Raw genomic sequence first — 20,571 nt, 5'->3', positions numbered from 1 at the left:
GTATCTATATATCTTAATCCTATGTTAAATTAAGACCAAGATGAGTGATAATACACCGCACCCTTCTCGAGGTGAACCTGTTCTTCATGTTAGTAATCTATAATGTACCAATATAATGGATCTAAAGAGGAAACTTGATAAAAACCCGTTATCTTCATTGTTATTCAACCCGAGATTAATAGCATTACCTTACTATCTTCTAACGGAGGTTTCTGGATAACTGGCGCACTCCGGTTACATTATACAGTCCTTCTATAGTCTCTGCCCGGATCGACTTTCCTTTCTTCACAACTTTCCTCATGTATACATAAAATTGCATAGGATAACCAAGCCCCTGATATCTCTAAGAAGCGACAGCAGTTATTAGATGAGTCAGCTTTGAGACCAAATGCTAAAAAGGTGACGCCACAACAACATGTCCTTTAGCAACATGCTGATGGGTTCCATAATTATAGTGGTCATTGATAAAAATGACCCGGTTGACACAATTACACCTGAGGAGTGGGATATGATTTAACTTAAGCCTATGGATGTGTACATTGACGTCCTAAAGACTTTCTTGGAAAGGATTATACCTGTCGCGATACTGAATTGTTTCAAGGCCATGTGAAGCTAATCGCTGCGCAGATCAGCGTTTTGTTGATCTCTATCGCAATCTCCAGAATTGGTGAGGTGTGGACAGGTACCCAACTCAATAAATTACTAAGAAACAAATTCTTAGCGAGCCTAGAGCGCTTTCCTGAATTGTCCTATCTTCTACGGACTATGAAGTTTGTTCGATTGGGAAACCATGAGGTTAGGACAGCAACGTGGAAGAAAACGAAGATAAAAGAAGCAAGAGTTAAATATAAGTTAGTCAGTTTTATGATTGACTAGTTTTATGATCCTTGGCTACTTTGGCGATTTCTTGAGGTGTCTTAAACTACGGTTTTTCATCCATCACGATGAAGGTTTACAAAAAGGATGAGGAGCAATCATCAACTAACGTAAGGGAACCAGTAATAGCACCGCAAATTATTGTTAATCCCCCAACAGAAGTGGGCGACAATAGACCTGCTCCCACAACCGATGTAAGTTCAGTAGAAACACTGCCTGTGAATACCTCTTACACATTTATGTGTATGAACTTTACAATGTCCGTTTCCTTTCCGGCTTCCTCAAAACATTTGAGGAGGGCATGGACGCACGTTATCTCTTTCATGAAGAGCAACTTCTGAACTAAGGTAATGACTCAGAGAAGGATACCGCTCTCTAGCTATTACTTTCTTATTGTACACTTTTTCATATTATTATATTATGATCTGACTGATGTGATGCGCTTATGTTCATAACCAGTAATTGAGTCAGATTTAAAAAAAATCTAACTTTATATAATTGGTCAAATAAAATAAAGGTTATTGTGTTGAAATAAAAAATACAGTCTATTCCAATATTTTTGGTAAAATTTGTCAAAAAACCGAAAAACTGCTTTCAAAAGTTTTCAAAAGCATACAATTTTGCTAGGAATACATAATATTGATTAGAGGCGCACAACTGAATGGACCATATTTTCATTGTAAAATAATACTTTAGCCACATTGTAAGGATGAAAGTTTGTACGAATTTCCAACCTAAATAAAATCAACATAAATATTTTACAAAGACACAATATTTCTTCTATCTAATACATCACATAGGCACGAAAATGTGGTTAATATCTGAAATTAAATAGATTAATTAAAATTTAATATATTATTATAAACAACTAACCGAAAACCCACCGACCCACCCTTGTAGGTACACAACTACAATACAATACTTATAGTAGTCTGAAATTTTATGAAAATAAATTTATAATAAATAGAGAAATATATTTCGATTAAATAATACTACACCACGCTTCTTTATTTTTCACAATAAATTTATTTATATTTGTTATAATTTATTGTTATAAATAAACACTATTGCCGACTCTAAATCAAAAACGCATTTCACAAATTCAAAACAAATCATCGTATAACCTCAAAGCCAGAAACGTCAAAATAGTCGTCGCAAAGAGATGCCTACAAGAAAATTGAGAGGCCAACATAACACCGTATAGAAGGGAAAAGATATATAATATCAAATCAAACACTATGACTTCAGCATAGGTAAAAACGAATTAGTGTGCGCTACTCGATGTCATAGAAGGGTTATGTCTCTTGTATGAGCACTCGGTGGCGTATTATGTCAGAGAATAGAATTTATCCGGCGCAAAGGCGGTTTTAAGTCAACGTACATACGTACATATAATATATTCCGCTACATACGAGACTTCTTGATTTTTTTATACAAGTAATCGTAAACACTCTAAGGCACAAGTTCCAGATATTCAATCTACATAATTTTCGTAATAGCAAACATTCTAGGATACAAAATTTCGGATATTAAAACCAATATTTTTTTCTATTCTACAATGATTATTACCTTTATGCAATAGACTACTTTGTACTTTAAAATGAATTAAGTTTAATGAGGAATTAATGAATGAAATTTTCTTCCCTTTGTGAAACTGTGTCTCTCTAAATAAAATTTATAAAAGCGACGCAGCACAAGGGCAGACCCCAGCAAAAATAGAACAAGCGAAAGAATCCGTGTCGTTCCAACACTTTTAACGAGGAGTCACCGCCCCATAAGCGCCACTTGACTACGCCCATGGATATAGTATTATAATCCTATACTATACTATATATTGTATATGTAATAAATTATATTTAGTATAATAGTAAAAAATCAGAAGTCTATATGAACTGACTGTAATAGTAAAAATAGGTTTTTTTTATTAAAAAAACCTTCGTGTTATCATAAAACGAAGACTGCGAATTTATCTTACATTCGTTGAAATAGTCATAAATTCAATCAATATCAATTTTTCCTTGTGTTTGAGAGATATCAACTTATCTATAAAATTTATAATAAATCGCAGAGCACCTCATAAATTTGAGTATTAATTTAAAAATTTCCTATGTAGAAATTCAAATAATAAAATTTTAATTATTAATTTTTTCAACACAGAAACGTTCGATGTAAACATGATGTAATAATCGCTTTAACCGATTAATGAAATTGCAATAAAGTTTGATTTCATTTTTTTTGTTTACATTTAATGTAACATTTGACATTGACAAAAAAATTCAAATTTTGAAACTTATTTCTTTGTCTTACAGAACGCATATTGCCCATATCGCTGCCGAAACGAAGTTACGAGTACCGCGATTTCAACGATAAACTGGCCATCGCTTCAGGCTGGGGTCGTTATGCCACTGGCGTATAAGCCATTAGCAATGAGTTACGTTACGCTAAACTCCAAATTGTGGATGGCGAAACATGTCAGCGCACCTTTCCCTTATCATACCGCCCCACAAATATCTGCACAAGTGGACGTGCAAAACGTTCTACATGTCATGGAGATTCGGGTGGTCCCTTAGTCTTACGACGCAAACACTCAAGAAAGCGTGTGCTTATAGGCATTACTTCTTTTGGCAGCATATTTGGCTGTAATAAAGGATTTCCTGCTGCATTCACGAAGGTGACATCATATCTCGATTGGATTAGTGATGTGGCTGGAGTGGAACCTTATGAAGATATATCGCGTCCGCCATTGTGGTACAATAAATATATTGAAAATTACCCACTTAAAAATTATAAACCAACAAAGTTTTTAAAAGATGATTGTGAGAAATGCCTTGATATACCCAAAACCGAATCCATTTACAAACCAAAACCAAAATTTAAAGATGATGAATCATTTCATAAAGATAACTTAAATTATAAATTATTTATATTGTAATTAAAAATAAATGTAATAATAAATTTAGGAACATAAACACAATTCTTTATTTAATTAATTTTAATTATTTTATAATGTTTAATTAATATTAACTAAACCAGTTTTTTCATCAATCCATTTTAAGAAGTAAGTTATACGTGTGAATACGCCTGGCCAACCTGTTTCGCAACCCAAAGCAATACCGAAGGATGTAGCGCCAATAAGTGTGTTTGAGCCATCATCTAAAACGAGGGGACCACCAGAATCACCATTGCAAGTTGAAACACCACCTGTGGTCTTAATGCAGATTTGTGATGATTTGATTGATCCCAAATACCATCGACTGCATATGTTATTCTTCATGATTGGACTTTCAATCCACTCTAAAACGTCAGTTACACCAGTTGCTTCTATGATTCAAAATATAAATAATTTGACAGGTGAAGATATATTCCAAAAATTGTGTGTATTATATATTATTAGCATTTACATCCATTCCATTTACGTCTAATAAATTATACTTACGATCACTTGTGCGTCCCCAACCTGAAGCAATAGCTAATTGATCTTCATAAGTTGAATAATCATCATCTGGTGAATATTTAGGCAAGCTGGCGGGTTGAATATAATCTATTGAAAAAATAAAAATTGGTTTTAGAAGAACACAAATAATCCAATGAGTGAAGTGTAAATTAGTTGCTTTACTAACCATTAAATGTAATTGCCTCGGGTAATTTGATTAAAGAAATATCATTACGGATAGCTTCTGGATCCCACTCTTCATGTACAGTTACGTATTTCTTAGGCGTAAAAATGATTTGTTGTCCTGGTTCACTACGATCAAGACGGTTGTAAGCACCCAAATAAACATCGACACCAGTAGTACTAAAAAAAAGTAAATTAATTCCACAAGTTATGGTATATGAACTTCTTATAATAAACATTTCATTTACAGGCTATCGGTACAATGCGCAGCAGTTACTATATAACGATCTGAAATCAAAGTGCCACCACACCAAGCAGCGCCTCCTTCAACATAGAGTAATAAACCGGCCTGGTATGGAAATTGTTTGGGAACAGCCAAATTGCCATTAGTGATGCGTCCACTTGGAATATCATTAGAAGCTGGTAGTAATTCTTCTCTTGGATTTATATGTAAGGGCTTAACATTACTGAAACCCAAGGTGTTAGCTGAAACACCTGCAATAGCTAAAACTGTTAGAACAATAGCCGCCTTCATTGTGAAGAAACTGATTTCAATAACATATTATCGTAACGCTTTTATACTCTTAGCTTGCCAAGGCTTTGAATGATTTAAGCGGCTTATCTTTCGATTAAAGCAAACCAAAACGATAAAAATAAGAAAAGATTTCGGGTTCTGATTTTTTTTTTATTATTACAAACAAATCGCACCCAAATTAATCGGAGCTATTACTGATTATCTTTAAGTGACTTTATAGTTAATAAATTCAAACTCTAAGGAAGTAGGTGATTGCGTTATACAAAATGACATACCACCGATAACCACTTCTGTATTATTTACTATCACAATTCTTCCATTTAATATAAATAATTAAGATAAGAAAATTTATCGACGCAAAAAATTGATAAGACTTCAAGATGCAAGTTTTTAATTTGCTTTAATGAACTTATCAAAAATCTGCAATAATAGAAAGGGTTGAGTTCCAGAGGAAGTATTGTAGTATCTGTAAAATAATCTTAATCAAAATGCTAATGACAATTGTGGTAAATTAGAATTTCTATTTATAATGCAATTTGGACATAAATATTTATGACAATGTTATACTTTTTATTTCTTTTTTTTTGTTTTTGATGTACTTAAAATATTTTGGATATAACGCACCCATCACACCTCCAGTTTAAAGAATAAAATAATACACTATTCAGTGACTGCAATGATATTTGGAGAATCAGTTGTAGGATCAATAATCACTTTCACTGTCCCAATTACTGCAATTTTGCTTTTTGATGTAGATATATGTAGATATATTTACTTTACTACACTCTACATTTTCAATATATTATTTAACTTCTATTTTATATTCAATTTAGTAAATACTTAGTTTATTATAGCTTTTTCTCAATGAATTGGTAACTCTGCTAAAATTACCATCATCAATTGGCGTTACCTACATCATAGCTTCTTCATACATCATAATAGGTGGATCAATCTGCACCGTATTCAAAAAGTATCAAATGATTTTTTGCAAGCTTAACGATATTCCTTCATTCGACGATCCTGTTTGTTAAAACTCCTAAAATATCGACACAAAAAGTATGAAATATCAGAGTGCTTGAAATAATTCTTGGACATTGAAGTCGTTATAGACTATTAAACTGTTCAACTACAACACTTAAGTCTTTCTAATATTCGTATTTTTCATTCACACATAATTACGAGTACGTCATAGATTCATTGATTTTCATAACATACATATCATATATATCTATGTATATATTTTATTTATGTAGAGTTAAGTTTGAGTTCCTATACGTTCTGTGTTAAAGTATTCATATTCTTTCATTTCTATAAGTGCTTTAATCAATCCTTTTTATGACATTATACTTTTATATGTTCTGCGATGGCATAAATAGTCATAAGGAATTGTTTTTAGTAAAAAACTCAATGAATATACCGAACCGTCGCAATAATTTGATCTTAACCTTCATCAGTCCACAAAATGTTTGTGGATGATTGGAACAAGCGTTGATATTGTTGTATTATTGCACCCCCTTGAAGACTTTAAAATAAATTTTGATTGAGTGATGATTTCTCTGAATGATGATTTAATAATTTCAAATACATTTTGGATATAAACTATCTCTTACATGTAATCAAAATTATAAATCGACGGAACGATAAAATTGCTGAATGCTATTTCTAACGTTCACATTCCTTTTCGATGGCAAGTAGAACAATTCGATTCATACCTTTTATATGGTCATTGTCTTTAATTGTTCTTTGATAATAAACAATATCATAGTCGATTAATCAAAGCAAAGCAGTGAATCCAAATTCCACACTTTGAATTTTATCGTCAATGCCAATTAAAATTTTTGCCAATCATTGTCAATACATTGAGACATTCCGGCGATAACACTTAACACTTCATAGTAAGTTTTTCATTCATAAAAATGCCAAAATTTTTAGCTCAGATAAGAATTCATGAATGAATCCAAACCTACGCGCTTTGGCAATACAATTTTATGTTAAGATAACGACTGTCCTCTACAATCTTCCATCTGGTGTAGATAGTATGAACCGAACTGAAGATACTAATTATCAAGTTACCATTCACGTCATAGCTTATAGAAATACAAAGGTATATTCTTTTCAAAATTCTACTTCCGTTAGATTAAATCCAATCACATGGGTACGATCCGGTAACTGCGCTCAGAAGTATGCAGAAGTATTTTTATTTTCTTATTATAGCAAATATTGAAATATTAAAGAAAAACTAGAAAAATATTTGAATCGAATTTATTTTATTGAAATCTCAGAGTTTAGTACATTTAATAGGAAATTCCAGTGTATGACTTTATCCAATTCAAGTAACTGGTTAAACGTGTGAATGCAACTGGATAACCCAATTCGCAACCTTTCTCCGCACCGAAAGATGTTAAGCCAATTTGTACTTTAGAAGAAGCCAAAACCAATGGACCACCAGAATCTCCTTGGCAGGTAGATACTTTATTTGGTGTGGAACAGCAGATCTTTGAGGCGACAACACTAGCAGTGCCATAAGTAGCAGCACATTTTGTGTTGCTTATAACAACAAGGTCAGCCCATTGCAAATTAGTGGTGACTGTGGTAACCGCATCACTGGTACGTCCCCAACCGGAAGCAATAACGTTATCGCCAGTATATGTAGAATAGGTGCTAGCAATGGAAGGCAATTTCACTACTTGAATTTTACTGGAATAGGTAACTGATGGAATTTTAATCAAAGAAATATCATCGACTATGGTTTTAGAGTTGTAGCCAGTATGCACAATAATATCACTAGCATCTACATTGTAGCTTACTTCGGGAGAGGTACGTACAGTGGCACCCAAGTATACTGTTACAGATTTGGCGCTAGAAGTGAAATGAAATTTTGTCATAATACAATAAATTTATAATAAATTAATTAACTTCTTACCTAATAGTGCAATGAGCAGCAGTCAAAACCCAATTCTTGCCTATTAGTGAGCCCCCACACCATGATGAAGACAATGCACTCTTCTTAATAGACAAACCAACTTGGTAGGGAAATTGTCCTGTTGTTGCAGTTTTACCGTTGGTAATTCGTCCATCAGGTCCATCAAGTACAGGCACTTCCACATCAAGGTGATGAATTTCGTTTGATCTAAGATCAAATGCTGTGGCAGTAGCCAAAGCCAATACGAAAACTGCTAAGAATTTCATTGTTAACAACTGTTATCAAATACAGTACTGTCATTTGCTCTTTTTCGAGGCACCTTTTATACGGCCGGAGGTACTATGTACCTCTGTGCTATCTAGTCAGGTGTGCCGTGTGCATTTAACCTATGTTAAGCTGCTGTTATGTATACATGAGGAAATACTTATGTGTACTTCGCTTCATATAAATTGTAACACACACTTATTTACTTTGAGTCGCTTTCGCAGTGCGCCGAATGATATCTCACGAAAAAAAAGTGAAAGCAAATCTGTTTCCGGTCAAAAAGCAAGAAATTTTTATCAATCATTGAACAACCGTCAGATTAATAACTTTTGTTTCACTTGCTTTTGGGGAAGCAAGTGCTATTAAAATTTAGTTCAGTTTTCGATTTCATTTGAGTTTGTTCACTTCCAAGAGTAGCGGGTCCGATCAAGTGTGTGAGACAGAAAAATGAAGCCCATTAGAATACCAAGTCAGAAAAGAAGGACTCTGATGCTATCTAAAAAGTATGTAAGTTTATATTATATCGCACGTATTATTTTAAAATTTTCGTGATTTCAAAACAAATTATTCAAAAATAGTTTGAGTTTAAATAATGAGAACTTTAATATATTAATTATTAACTGAATGTATTGATTTTACTTGCTGGAATATTATTGTAATTATAATTATGAGACCGGAAATGATCGCAACTTATAATGGTCTAAAGCTCCTTTACCTGTAATGGTAGACAACTATTTTTATTATAACTTAAACTTATTTTAATATTACAAAATGTATAAGACATAAAATCGAATGAATTTTTTATTCTTTTACAAAATCTTCACTTCGCTATTCCTTATAAATAAAAGTCCACTTTCTTCTTATTATTAAGTATAGTATAGTGATATTTAGAGTATATAGAACAGACTAAAAAAATACCTTTTCCATGATCTGCCTTGTAGTAATACCAAAAAGTATTTTTGTTTGTTTCTTGCACAGTCGCTGTGATCAGACTGATTCCTTGTTATGGATTTTTTTTCTTGGCGTTAGGTAAAAACCATCAAAATCTGTAAGTGTGAGATTTGAATCCACCAAAACTTCTTCTTAAGAATAAGTTTTTAACGACAGCCATTGGACTGCAAACGACTTCCGACTAAAATAATATTTTAGTAAAAGAGAGTGAAAGATAAAAAGTTTAGTATTTAAATTTCCAAATAAATCTCGCTTAGAAGTAAGAACGTAGTTCACATTCATTATAATAATGAGTATTAAAACAAGGATGAAGACTCTTTAATAGTCTTATAATTTATATAATACATATATAAATTTGCTATATATATATATAGCATATAAGTTATATATATAACTTATATATATATGTTATATATAATTTGCTACAGTATCTATAAAAGTGTGAAAAGTGATTGATACCTAATAGATTCATATTCTTAGCTATTGATATAACATCATTTCTTTAAATATATACTCTTTTATTATTAATCCTTATTAATATATATTTGAGATACATACACATAATCATTTAGATTTATTGAATAAAACCAATCAGTATTATATCAATTTAAGTTTATTGAAATTTTCTTTATATGAACAAATATTATTCACATAATTTACAATGAAATTAGTTATAAAACAAAAGTATTTGTAGTTAAATTTTAATATATGTTGTGTGGATATCATTTGGGATATGATGGTGTCGAAACTTTGATTAAATTTAAGTGCTTTTCAATTATTCTTTTGATCGAATATACTTAAAAAAATTTAGAATATATCATAAATTTCTTATGACGCGAACAGTTTTTAAACAAATTATTTTTACAAAACACTTATTACTTTAGTTTGTTGCTTTGTTACTTTTATTATATAAGAAATCTATTACTTTATAAATGTTAATAATATTTTCCATATTCATTTTAAATAAAAGGACTAATTTCCTTCCATATTCGAACTGTGAAACAGTTTCATTGCATATTTTTAGGAACTCGCATAAACACTTAGTGCTCACAATAGAACACTGAATAGTTTTGAATAGCTTTAAATAAATTTCAAGGAACTTCAATTGCTACAGCTAATAATAAACCAACAAATTAATAATATTTAACAATTCATAAATACTCATTAATAATTTTTAAGTTTTACTTTCTTTTTATTTATTTGCTTATTTATTTATATAAAGCAGAACCATTCCTAGTCAAGATCCATTATATTTGAGGTAAACTTCTTATTAATTAATTTCTACCTTTATTTGTTTATTTTTTATAAGATTAGATATATTAGATACATTCCACTCTCTTAATTTACACAATTATACATTAAAATCGCTAATTGCTCAGCAATTAATTTCTTTTCCCATACAAAATATTTGAGGTAATTTAGTTTCAATAACACAATTATCCACTTTACTTCACTGTGTTTAATTTAGTTAGTTTTGTAACTAACTTTCGATATTCTATACTTAATGTTAAATTAAATACATGTTTAGTTAGTTATGTTAAGTCCAATTTAGTGCATCTGAGCACTTTTACTCTATGATAGCTGGGGGTACTACAGGGTCCCACCCATCTCATTGACTAATTTATGTATTCCTTATAGGCTTCATGATCATTCAGTGATTGATCTAAGATCTGCGTACCGCCCCGTGCGGTTAGTATTTACTCTGAGATTAGATAGTGCTAAGTAGGGCAGCCTGTCGGTTGTCGCATATAGCTTCAGAGCTCTATCCCGTATATATTTTTTGACCGAGCCTGACTTTAAGCAACTTGTAGCTTTTGTGTAGTAGACTCAGCAGCTTTGCTATATGCGACACACCAGCTTTCACAGATCAGCTTTCTATTCTTCCCGCTAAGGTTATTGTGTTTGAAAACTGGTTGTAAGCAGTCCAGTGTTTTTGCGCAACTACTTCTTTTGACTGGTAAATATATGTTTAAAGTCTCTATATTTAATTAAGTTAGCTTTCTAACTGTATTTAATAGTAATTTATTTTCTGAAGTTAAAATAATTTTATATCTTATGTATATAATTTTTAATAATCTTTTAATTATTTCATTAATATTTATCCTTACATTTAGATTTTTTACATTTAGCCATTTAGGCTTCAGCAAACCTGCAGTTCGTGTGCTTACTGAAGTACTAACGGGGCACTGTGCCATTGCACCTATGCTTCAACAGTGGCGAATTCCAACAAGCGGATTATGCAGGAGTTGTCAAGATGCAGAGGAGGCAGAATCTATCAACCATTTCCAGGACTTCAAACAAATCGATTTCAATGTCTCGGGGATCGCTTTTTTACTGACTTGGAAGAGATAACGAAAGTAAACTTATCGGATCTCCTCAACTTCATCTGAAAAACCAAATGGTTTAACAAGCATTACAAAGGTTAGCAATTCGCCTCTCCTCTATTTCTCTTTCAAATACTTGGACAAAACTCTTTGTAGCTAACCATTTTCAGGTGCTGAACTTCGTTCCTAATGTTATAGTGAGCTATATCGTGAAATTCGTAAATGATCACGCATCTTAAGGTATGTGTACTATTCCTAACTACTTTTAAGGACACTAAACTGGTTTTATTACGGTCTTATGAAGTTAATGCTTGGTTCGGTTAGCCAACACTACTTACATAAGTGCAGCACTTCTCTTCTATTTTCCAACACCCTCTTTTATTCTTGGTATAATTGTTCAAATTGGAATTATCACTTATTTTTTCAATTCAGTTGTTTAGTTGAGAATATAAAACTAAACATGCAAAAATTAATAATGGTTCTCTACATCTTAATCTGTTGGTGTATACCCAAATAAAAGTTATTACAATGTCAATGGAAACATATTAAGTTAATCTTAGATGGGATATTATTATAAGAGGTTTGATCTTAGCTATAGCTTAGCACCAATAATTTATTTAGTAGTGTAATAGCTGTTCCCAGCATGTATATATTTAGGTCTTAACTTAGACCACAACAGCAATTCAAACTCAAAAACGTTAATCAGCTGTTAATACGGAAATGCGCGATTGAAACGGAACCTAGAAGGGTTTCTTGTCGTCCCCCGTCCCATTAACCAAAAATTTTAAACGCATACTCTTTGTTTATTATATTAATTCTTTATTGAGAAACGCCACTGCATCCGCTGCCACTGATTGTTGACTTAGGCTCTGCTACTGCTGGCTAACGCCAGTGTTGCTGCTGATGGCTGACCTTTCTGGCGCGAAAAACAGTTCTGCTTTGATCGACAAGTCATATTTCAAAAATCATTTAAAATATTCCACTTCAAAACTTTGCTTAGAATTAAGGCACGTTTTAACTCTTGGCTGGAGGATCGCAAAATTGAGTTTTTATTGCAAGCATGTGCAGCAGACAAACGGTCTTCGTTAATGCAATCACATTTTTTCACATAAAGTCTGTTCACTTAGAATTTTTTCGTATATTATTCATTATTTGAATTTTCGCTGACGTTAATGGATTAATTTCTATTTTGTTTTTCTTAAAACGTGCTTAACTTATCTCAGTCTCTGCTAAAAAAAAAAACTGTTCTCCCGTCTGCCCACACTTTTTATTCAACACCTCCGGTCATCACTCTCACCAAAAATAATTTCCCTCGCCACAAAATAATTTCCCTGTTGCCATATAAGTCTTATAAAATATTTATTGTCGGCCGACCCGACTTCAACGACACCCTATTGAGGGTGCCTTCATAACAAGTTCTTAGTTGTGGTATAGATTGAGGAATATTGATTTAAAAATTTTATTAATAATTTTAGAATAAGTCGGATAATATATGGATCTCTATAATTTCTTATAAAACACTTTAACATATTTATTTATATTTATATTTCCTTTCTCTCAATTTATTTTAAATATAGTTTTAAGTTTTTTGTAAATTTCATCAAATCTTACTTTTCATTACATTAAGTTAGGTTATACCAGCGATGCCAGGGGGGTCAACTTAGGCCCAGAGGCACATTGTGCTGTACTTTTCATTATATTAAGCAATGGATCTTTCTTCACAGCGACACTTGAAAACGTGTGTCTTAATCTCTGCCACAATAAAGTTTTTCTAATTGGGTCAACTAGTTCCTATACATCTAGCATTTTTATACTGATAAACAATCCTATTCATATGAACAATTGCATATTAGAAGCATTTTATGGTAGTCAACATTCCTTATTCGTGCTAAACTTTCATCTAGTAAGAACATAATCTAGTATACTAATCATTGCATGGTAAAGCGATTACTTAAAAAACTATACGATTAGTTATGTTGAATAAACTCGGTTTTGAGTTAAGTTAACTATCATTTAACTACTAATTAATATCAGAAAATGATTTCTTATAAAAAAAGACTCTAAATAGCTGAATTAATGATTTTAATTTAATTTTTAAAAGATGTAAACATTTTATAATATTTAATAGTACACAACTCCAGTATGTGATTTAATCCAGTCTAAGTAACTGGTGAGACGAGTAAATGCTACTGGATAGCCCTTCTCACAACCATCTGCGGCACCAAATGATGTTAAACCAACTTGTACTCCGCTAGAAACCAACACTAGTGGGCCACCGGAATCGCCCTGGCAAGTAGACACTCCATCAGATGTATCAACGCATATGTTAGTAGGCAGAATGACTTTGCTACCGTAAGTCATAGCACATTTGGTATTACTGATAACCTCAAGAACAGCCCATTGTAAATCTTCGGTAACACTATTAATGCTATCACTTATACGTCCCCAACCGGAAGCAACAACAACGTCGCCAGTGTATAAGTCGTAAGAGTCGGCGATATTAGGCAATTTGACAGCTTGAATTCTATTGGAATAGGCAACTGATGGAATTCGAATTAAAGAAATATCATTTTGCAATATAGTTGGATCCCAATTTTCATGAATGATAATGTTATTGCTTGACACTGTATAAGTGGCTTCAGCAGAGGTTCGCTCCGTGGCACCCAAATAGACGGTAACAGATTGTACGCTGTTTAAATAAATTATTTTAGAAAAAAGTTTATTTATTGATTATGGATCTATAATTTTCACTTACCCATCAGTACAGTGAGCAGCTGTCAGTACCCAACTGTTGCCAATTAGTGAACCACCACACCACGAAGAAGAGTAAAGATTCAGTTTAAGTGAAAGACCAACTTGATACGGAAATTGTCCTGCTCTGGCTTTTTCACCATTTGTAATGCGCCCTGTTGGTTCATCTAAGACGGGCATTTCAACATTGCGTGTTTGCAAGGTTCGAAATTCAAAGGCATTGACTGCAGCTAACGCCAAAATTAAAAATACCAAGGGCTTCATAGCTCTGCACTTACTCAAAAAGTTAAATGAACTGTCATATTATATTATTTGTTTTGGTCTTTTATATACTTATATTGTAAGCGGTCAGCATAAGAAGTTTACTAAGATAAGATACATTTAATTAATTTCTATCATTTTAATTTTTTTTAATTTTTTAGTTATTAAAATATTTGGCAATGATAAGAATTCAATAACAAAAGTCTTTGAGAACTTTCAATAGCTTATAAGGGCTAATTAATTTTTTATCTCCAACTAATCGGTTGCTTCTGTAATATTAATGTAATATTATATTGAGTATATAAGAGCATTTATGTGGTACTTTATTTAAATTATCTTTAAACTTTCACTCTTCTCCACTCTTGATAATTATCCACTCAAACTAAACAATTACCACTTTGCCAATCTGTAACAGGGTGATCTCCATACATCATCACTTAAGTTCCGAACAATTCTATGCTATCTTCGTTAGAAAAAAATTATACACATCCGGATGTGTTCTCTTTTAGAAGAAAACGCATTTGGGACTGGAAAATAAATTATGCGTTTTCAATTTATTCATTATTCTAAATATAAAAACCATACATTATCTCCAGTACCATGTCTCTGCATCGGTTCTTAAGTCCTGAGAGAATTGATATTTTTTTCATAAACTTGCTGAATGTCCGGGTTATTTTGGTGCATATGAGTATTTGCTTTAAGTAACTGAAACCATTAAAATAATCATCAGGATTAAAATTTGCTGACAATATACTTGTTGATTCTACCTATAAAGTCAACTATAAAGTCAAATTATCTCCCTTCTTCATTGAACTGCCTTTTGCACCTTACATATATTTTGAAATAAGATTAATGTAATCAGCATCACAAATCAGTATGCTCTCCCTAATTGTACTTGTAAAGTTAAAGTTAGTAGGTAATCCTAATGGAAAAATAAGTGGTTTTTAATTCTTCTTATAAAAAAATACATCGTTGAAGTTATTGTGATCCTTACATTACTTTATTATTAGTGTTATACTATCCAACTTGATGTTCCACAGGTTCTTGAAGAAGATTGTGGTACACTTTCTTAACAAATGCAGCAGGAGATAAAGTAGTGAGGGATCTTGATATTAAGAAATGGTTCTTTGAGGAAGCCAATTAAAATTTGGAACTTTTACACTACTTCACCAATATATATTTCAATCTTTTTCAATAACACATTTAGAGTACATCTACTCACAAATAATGATCAAAACTAAATGAAAGATCATCTCTTACTTCTATTCTCTATGCTACAATTTTAATACCAACGACTTTTCTGAAGTCATAATTTAAATAAGCTTTATATTAGTTTTGTCACCCATTTAATAATGATCTTAACACATCTTTATCACGTTTTTATCCATTAATAAAGATAAAAGATAATTTTTGTTTCGATTATACTTAGTTATTGCATATGTATTATGTTTGCTTTCTAAAATGTTAGGCAGGCAATTCTAAGTGGTCTGCAGATACCTGAAATTTTGGAGTATTAACCTTTATAATGACTAATTATAATCCTTTATAACTTCCTCTACTTTCCCAAGTGGTATATTCTTATTAAACGCAAATATGAAAAACTAGAGGAACATAACTCTTATATCTAAATAACCCAAACCAATTATTTGGCTTTTTTAAATTCAAATTTTCTTGTATTGCCACAGAACTACTGAAACGTTATAAACAGTTTATGTTATATTGTTTAAGTACCGATAGATGACCAGAGTCACCATTCCATGCAGATTTGCTATGGTGCTAATGCCAACCATTTTATTAATGATTACAACGAAATAGTACGGACTGCAACCTGATTTGCTTTATAACTGGAACTTCAATATAACATAACGCGGAACTAAGAAATAAATGTTGCAGATGCAGAGATTTGAAAAATTAATATCTTGTTTATTAAAATGAGTTTTTATTTATTAAAAATATTTATTTTAAACCAGTTTTAGCATGAATCCAATCCAAATAAGCAGGAACACGAGTAAATACACCTGGCCAACCCTTTTCACAACCCAATGCAATACCGAACGATGTTGCGCCTATTAAAATGTTTTGGTCATCTTGTTTAAGTACCAATGGACCACCAGAGTCGCCATTGCAGGTAGATTTATGACCTTTGGTACTAATACAAATCATTTTCTCAGTGATCACACCGAGATAGTAGGTACTACAAGTCTGGGGCTTCAAAACTGGAACTTCAATGTATCGAAGAACTGGAGAAACAGCAGTTGCAGAGTCACTATCCTTGCCCCAACCACTAGCCCAAACCAAATCACCAACATAATCACCATCATTGTTCTTTGGTAAAACAGCAGGCTCAGTATGTTCTAAAATAATGAATAACATTTAGGACTTGATTCTAATATAAAAAGTCAAACATTTTTACCATTGAACTGTATCTTTGCAGATAATCTTATGAGGGCAATATCATTTGTTAAAGTAGATGGATTCCAGCCTTCGTGAACGATGATATTTTTACTAGTAACAAATATTTTTTGCTCAAACTTTTCATTTTCTCCACTGAGTTTTGTGACACCAACAGTAACGGTAACATTATGTGCTACATCAGTGCAGTGAGCAGCGGTTAAAATCCATTCATCTGAGAGGATGCTGCCGCCGCAAAAAGCATAACCACCTTCCATACCTAACCTTAAGGCAGCTTGATAAGGAAATTGTGCATCAGAAGCAACGTCACCATTTGTAATACGTCCTTCCAAGTCCTGGTAAGGCATAACCTCAACCAGTGGTTGAGTGCCAGCCGACACAGCAGCTACAAGCACGCTCAATGCAATCAGAAGTTTCATTATGAAGCGAATTATATTCGACTACTATCCTAATATGAAACTTCTACCTGTATTTATACATCTTTAAGAAATAGTATTATCTTATCCATTTTAAATTAATAATATTTTTTATTGTATTATCATTGAATTTTTAACATAATCGCGGTGGCCTATGGTACGTAAAAAATGTCTGTGATAAGACATTTTTCATTGATTGAATGTAGTAATAAAGCTTCAACAATAGATTTGTGCACTTTTCAATATTGAGATTATATATACTATATGTATTATACGTACTTTATGAAATGTCATTTCAATAATATAATAATATATGGAATAGGTACTCAATCAGTGCAATATATTGTCATACTTGACAAGTGAAGTTTTTTGTGAGCCATAAATTTGAATTGATTTAATACCTTTTATCTAACTGAACTCATAAAAATTTAATCTTTTTATTAGCGTACTTTTCACAGAACTTTTAAATTCTAATTCTTTCAAAGTTTGTCTAGATACCCGGTATTATACTTTCCATTTATTGCTATTTTGCACTTTTTCTATGTCATGTTATCGGGTTTTTAATTTTAATTTGATTAAAGACAATGTACCAATGCAATATTATTTTGATAAAATTTTTAGGTTTTTTTATTTACTTCAACAAATTCTAGAAAAGATTTATTGAAAGGATAATATTAATAAGCTACTCGTATAATCCATTTCATTTGAAAAACTTTCCAACGAATTAAATTGGTTGATTGTTTCCGGAAGTAACGTATGGTGCCGTTTCTTTATCATATACTCAGATATACGATTCTATGTTATACATCCAACTTGCACAGTTAATATAAGATTTTCCTTGGAAGATGTAAATTTGGAATCTTCGCCAGCTCACACACATTAGTTTCTAGACATTCATAATTTGAAATGACACTATCTTGCCAGTTCAGGACTTTTGCAAAGAAAAACTTATTCACTTCCTTATGTTTTTGTAGAAAAGCTATAAAAATAATTAAATATAATGTATAAAATACACCAGCAAAAATAGTTACACTATCTTCAAGACTTTATATACACAGACTACTTCTGATGGGTATTTGGCAATTATCGAAACACCTGTAAGTTCAGCCAAAAATCAAATTAACTAAAAAAAATAAAAAAATTTTTGTTGTTACAATTCATTACTGTCCGATAAAAACCTTTATATTGAAAACAATAGTTCATATTATGATTTTAGTTACTTTCCTCAAAACGGACGTTAAAAATCAATTTAATATAGCTGACCATGCAACTGATTTTATATATATTGGAGATACAAATATTCCAATGTATTCCTTTACTTCATAGATATCAATATATGTTATATATAAATATTTTACTTGGGAAAAGAACAGCAGCCAGAATCTTCGAAAGTGAAGTAAGAACAGAATTGGAAATTAGAAAAGAAAATGATGACCCTGAAAGGGATTGAGTAGCAATGTTCGACAAGATCTGAAAGATATGAATGTCACTAACTGGAAAATAAAAGCCAAAAATAGAGAAAAATGGAGAAATATTGTACAAGCTTATACAGTCTATATAAGACATGGACTGTATAGCAATGGATGACAATTTCTGCTTCGTCTACTACTTCTAATTCTGCTCTCTTTTTAAGTGTACTCTAAAAATTATATCTCTATAAAGTGTAACCGAATATTAAAGTAACAAGAGACCTGTGCTAGACATTAATATTGCGGTTTTAAAATTTACGAGATATTTTGACAGTTTTTTTAATAAAGGAATTTATGTGTTGAATTAAGTTAGATGAAGTGCCCCAAAGAACAATTCAGAACATTATCAGTTCTAATATATCAGATTAAATTTCACAACTGCACTTTACTGTTTAAGTGATGTATATCTTTTTACAAATCATTCCTAATATATGGTTTTTATGGGTTAAAGTCTAACTTGTTTATTTTCAATACGTTTCACTAGCGAAAGAAACATCACATAACTCGAGAAAGCCCAAAATTCATTAAAATGAAAAAACAAAATTTTGTTGTAATTAATTATTATTAGAAATTTTGTCTTTCTCTCTATATTGGACGATATAAATATCCGTATATATCTCGTAAAGTAGATATCATATACAAAGAAATGTTGGATTAGAAATATTTTATTTCATATTTTCATGTTTCATATTTTATTTAAAATTAATATATAGAATTCGATTTTATTTATATAACATATTAACAATAATAATTGAAATATAGTTCATATCCGTAAAGATATGAATTGAAGAACATAGTAATCCTTCCATTTGTCAGTTTCCGAAAACATTCAGTATAGCTCTATCAAATTATTTGATTGATAGCTTCTTAGTATTACACTTCCTAGTGCTTCCATTAACAATGCATCCACAACAATTGCTCCCAGTCTAATGATAACCCAATTACTAACATCATAAACGATTTATGATGTTAATATTAACTTCTAAGAACATTCATACTTACGATAAAACAGTTATCCTAACTGGCCCATTCAAGAGGGTTAGAATATAGATCAATTGGACAAAGAATATTTAAAATTTAATATTTAAATATTAATAATTTAATAATATTTTAAATATTTTAGATTATTTTATTAATTTTCACACAATACTGGCTGTGTCACAGTTAACACTCGTACATATATAACATTGGATCCTTTCAAAACAAATAATGACCCCCGCATATGTAATAATATTGAATTAGTGCGAAACAATTTCCTTTTTGGTGTATCCTCACCCCCTTTTGCACAATTCTATCTAGGTCACTAGTGTCATTTCTACTTATGGTAACATAAATCATATAATAAAAATAAAATATAATAAAATAAAAAAAGTACAAAAAAAAAAATAAAAATATTCAAAAAAACAATTTTAAAAAATAAATAAATTAATAAAAAAGGAATAATTATAATTATACAATAATTAATTTAATAATAATATAATAATTGTTATTAAATTTTTATTTAAATGTTTTTATTTTTGAAATATTATTTTTAACAAAATAAAAGTTGGGAATGGCTGTCGATTTTAATTACTTTTAATTAAGTAAATATTTTGTTAAGAATTTAATTATATTTAAAAATTAAGAATTTATAATCGAATAGTAAAAATTAATAAATAAATATATTTTCTGCAAATATTTTCAAAATAAATACAAAGTTTATCTCATGTGCGTCAATAGATTAAAAAACCAAATGTCTGTTAAAAATGATTATCTTCTTAATAATCTGCAAGT

The 20,571-nt window shown here is 31.1% G+C and overlaps 4 protein-coding genes across 4 annotated transcripts; 1 reads left to right on the top strand and 3 right to left on the bottom strand.

Moving 5' to 3' along the window:
- Nucleotides 1-944: 944 nt before the first annotated feature.
- On the top strand, nt 945-3,778 carry LOC119677122 (acrosin-like; the record flags this gene model as incomplete). Its single annotated transcript, XM_038088391.1, has 2 exons — nt 945-1,070; nt 3,353-3,778. Coding segments are annotated over exons 1-2 (552 nt in total), but the record flags the coding sequence as incomplete, so codon positions are not given.
- A 73-nt stretch (nt 3,779-3,851) lies between these two features.
- Nucleotides 3,852-5,027, bottom strand: LOC119687992 (brachyurin-like). The gene is made up of 4 exons (XM_038102617.1): nt 4,741-5,027; nt 4,497-4,672; nt 4,313-4,417; nt 3,852-4,197 (listed from the first exon to the last, which is right to left on the bottom strand). The coding sequence occupies exons 1-4, from the start codon at nt 5,025-5,027 to the stop codon at nt 3,887-3,889; spliced, it is 879 nt and encodes a 292-aa protein (XP_037958545.1). The 3' UTR covers nt 3,852-3,886.
- Nucleotides 5,028-7,321: 2,294 nt separating this feature from the next.
- LOC119672311 (collagenase-like) lies at nt 7,322-8,216 on the bottom strand. The gene is made up of 2 exons (XM_038083333.1): nt 7,951-8,216; nt 7,322-7,886 (listed from the first exon to the last, which is right to left on the bottom strand). The coding sequence occupies exons 1-2, from the start codon at nt 8,214-8,216 to the stop codon at nt 7,322-7,324; spliced, it is 831 nt and encodes a 276-aa protein (XP_037939261.1).
- Nucleotides 8,217-13,558: 5,342 nt separating this feature from the next.
- LOC119677112 (transmembrane protease serine 9-like) lies at nt 13,559-17,357 on the bottom strand. The gene is made up of 4 exons (XM_038088382.1): nt 16,915-17,357; nt 16,465-16,855; nt 14,245-14,535; nt 13,559-14,178 (listed from the first exon to the last, which is right to left on the bottom strand). Exons 1-4 carry the CDS (start codon nt 17,330-17,332, stop codon nt 13,611-13,613), a joined length of 1,668 nt encoding a protein of 555 aa, XP_037944310.1. The 5' UTR covers nt 17,333-17,357; the 3' UTR covers nt 13,559-13,610.
- Nucleotides 17,358-20,571: the final 3,214 nt, after the last annotated feature.

This window comes from Teleopsis dalmanni, chromosome 1 (assembly GCF_002237135.1).
Source record: "Teleopsis dalmanni isolate 2A chromosome 1, ASM223713v2, whole genome shotgun sequence".
In the NCBI taxonomy this organism is placed as follows: domain Eukaryota; kingdom Metazoa; phylum Arthropoda; class Insecta; order Diptera; family Diopsidae; genus Teleopsis; species Teleopsis dalmanni.
Note: the sequence above shows the minus strand (reverse complement) of the source record. Positions and strands in the feature narration are given on the sequence as shown.

Coding starts and splice junctions, on each gene's coding strand:
- LOC119687992 (XM_038102617.1), bottom strand. CDS start 5,027: ATGAAGGCGGCTATTGTTCTAACAGTTTTAGCTATTGCAGGTGTTTCA. Junction 4,673..4,740: donor GCGCATTGTACCGATAGCCT/GTAAATGAAATG, acceptor ACTTTTTTTTAG/TACTACTGGTGTCGATGTTT. Junction 4,198..4,312: donor TTGGGGACGCACAAGTGATC/GTAAGTATAATT, acceptor TTTGAATCATAG/AAGCAACTGGTGTAACTGAC.
- LOC119672311 (XM_038083333.1), bottom strand. CDS start 8,216: ATGAAATTCTTAGCAGTTTTCGTATTGGCTTTGGCTACTGCCACAGCA. Junction 7,887..7,950: donor GCTGCTCATTGCACTATTAG/GTAAGAAGTTAA, acceptor TTTCACTTCTAG/CGCCAAATCTGTAACAGTAT.
- LOC119677112 (XM_038088382.1), bottom strand. CDS start 17,332: ATGAAACTTCTGATTGCATTGAGCGTGCTTGTAGCTGCTGTGTCGGCT. Junction 16,856..16,914: donor TGCAAAGATACAGTTCAATG/GTAAAAATGTTT, acceptor TCATTATTTTAG/AACATACTGAGCCTGCTGTT. Junction 14,179..14,244: donor GCTGCTCACTGTACTGATGG/GTAAGTGAAAAT, acceptor TTATTTAAACAG/CGTACAATCTGTTACCGTCT.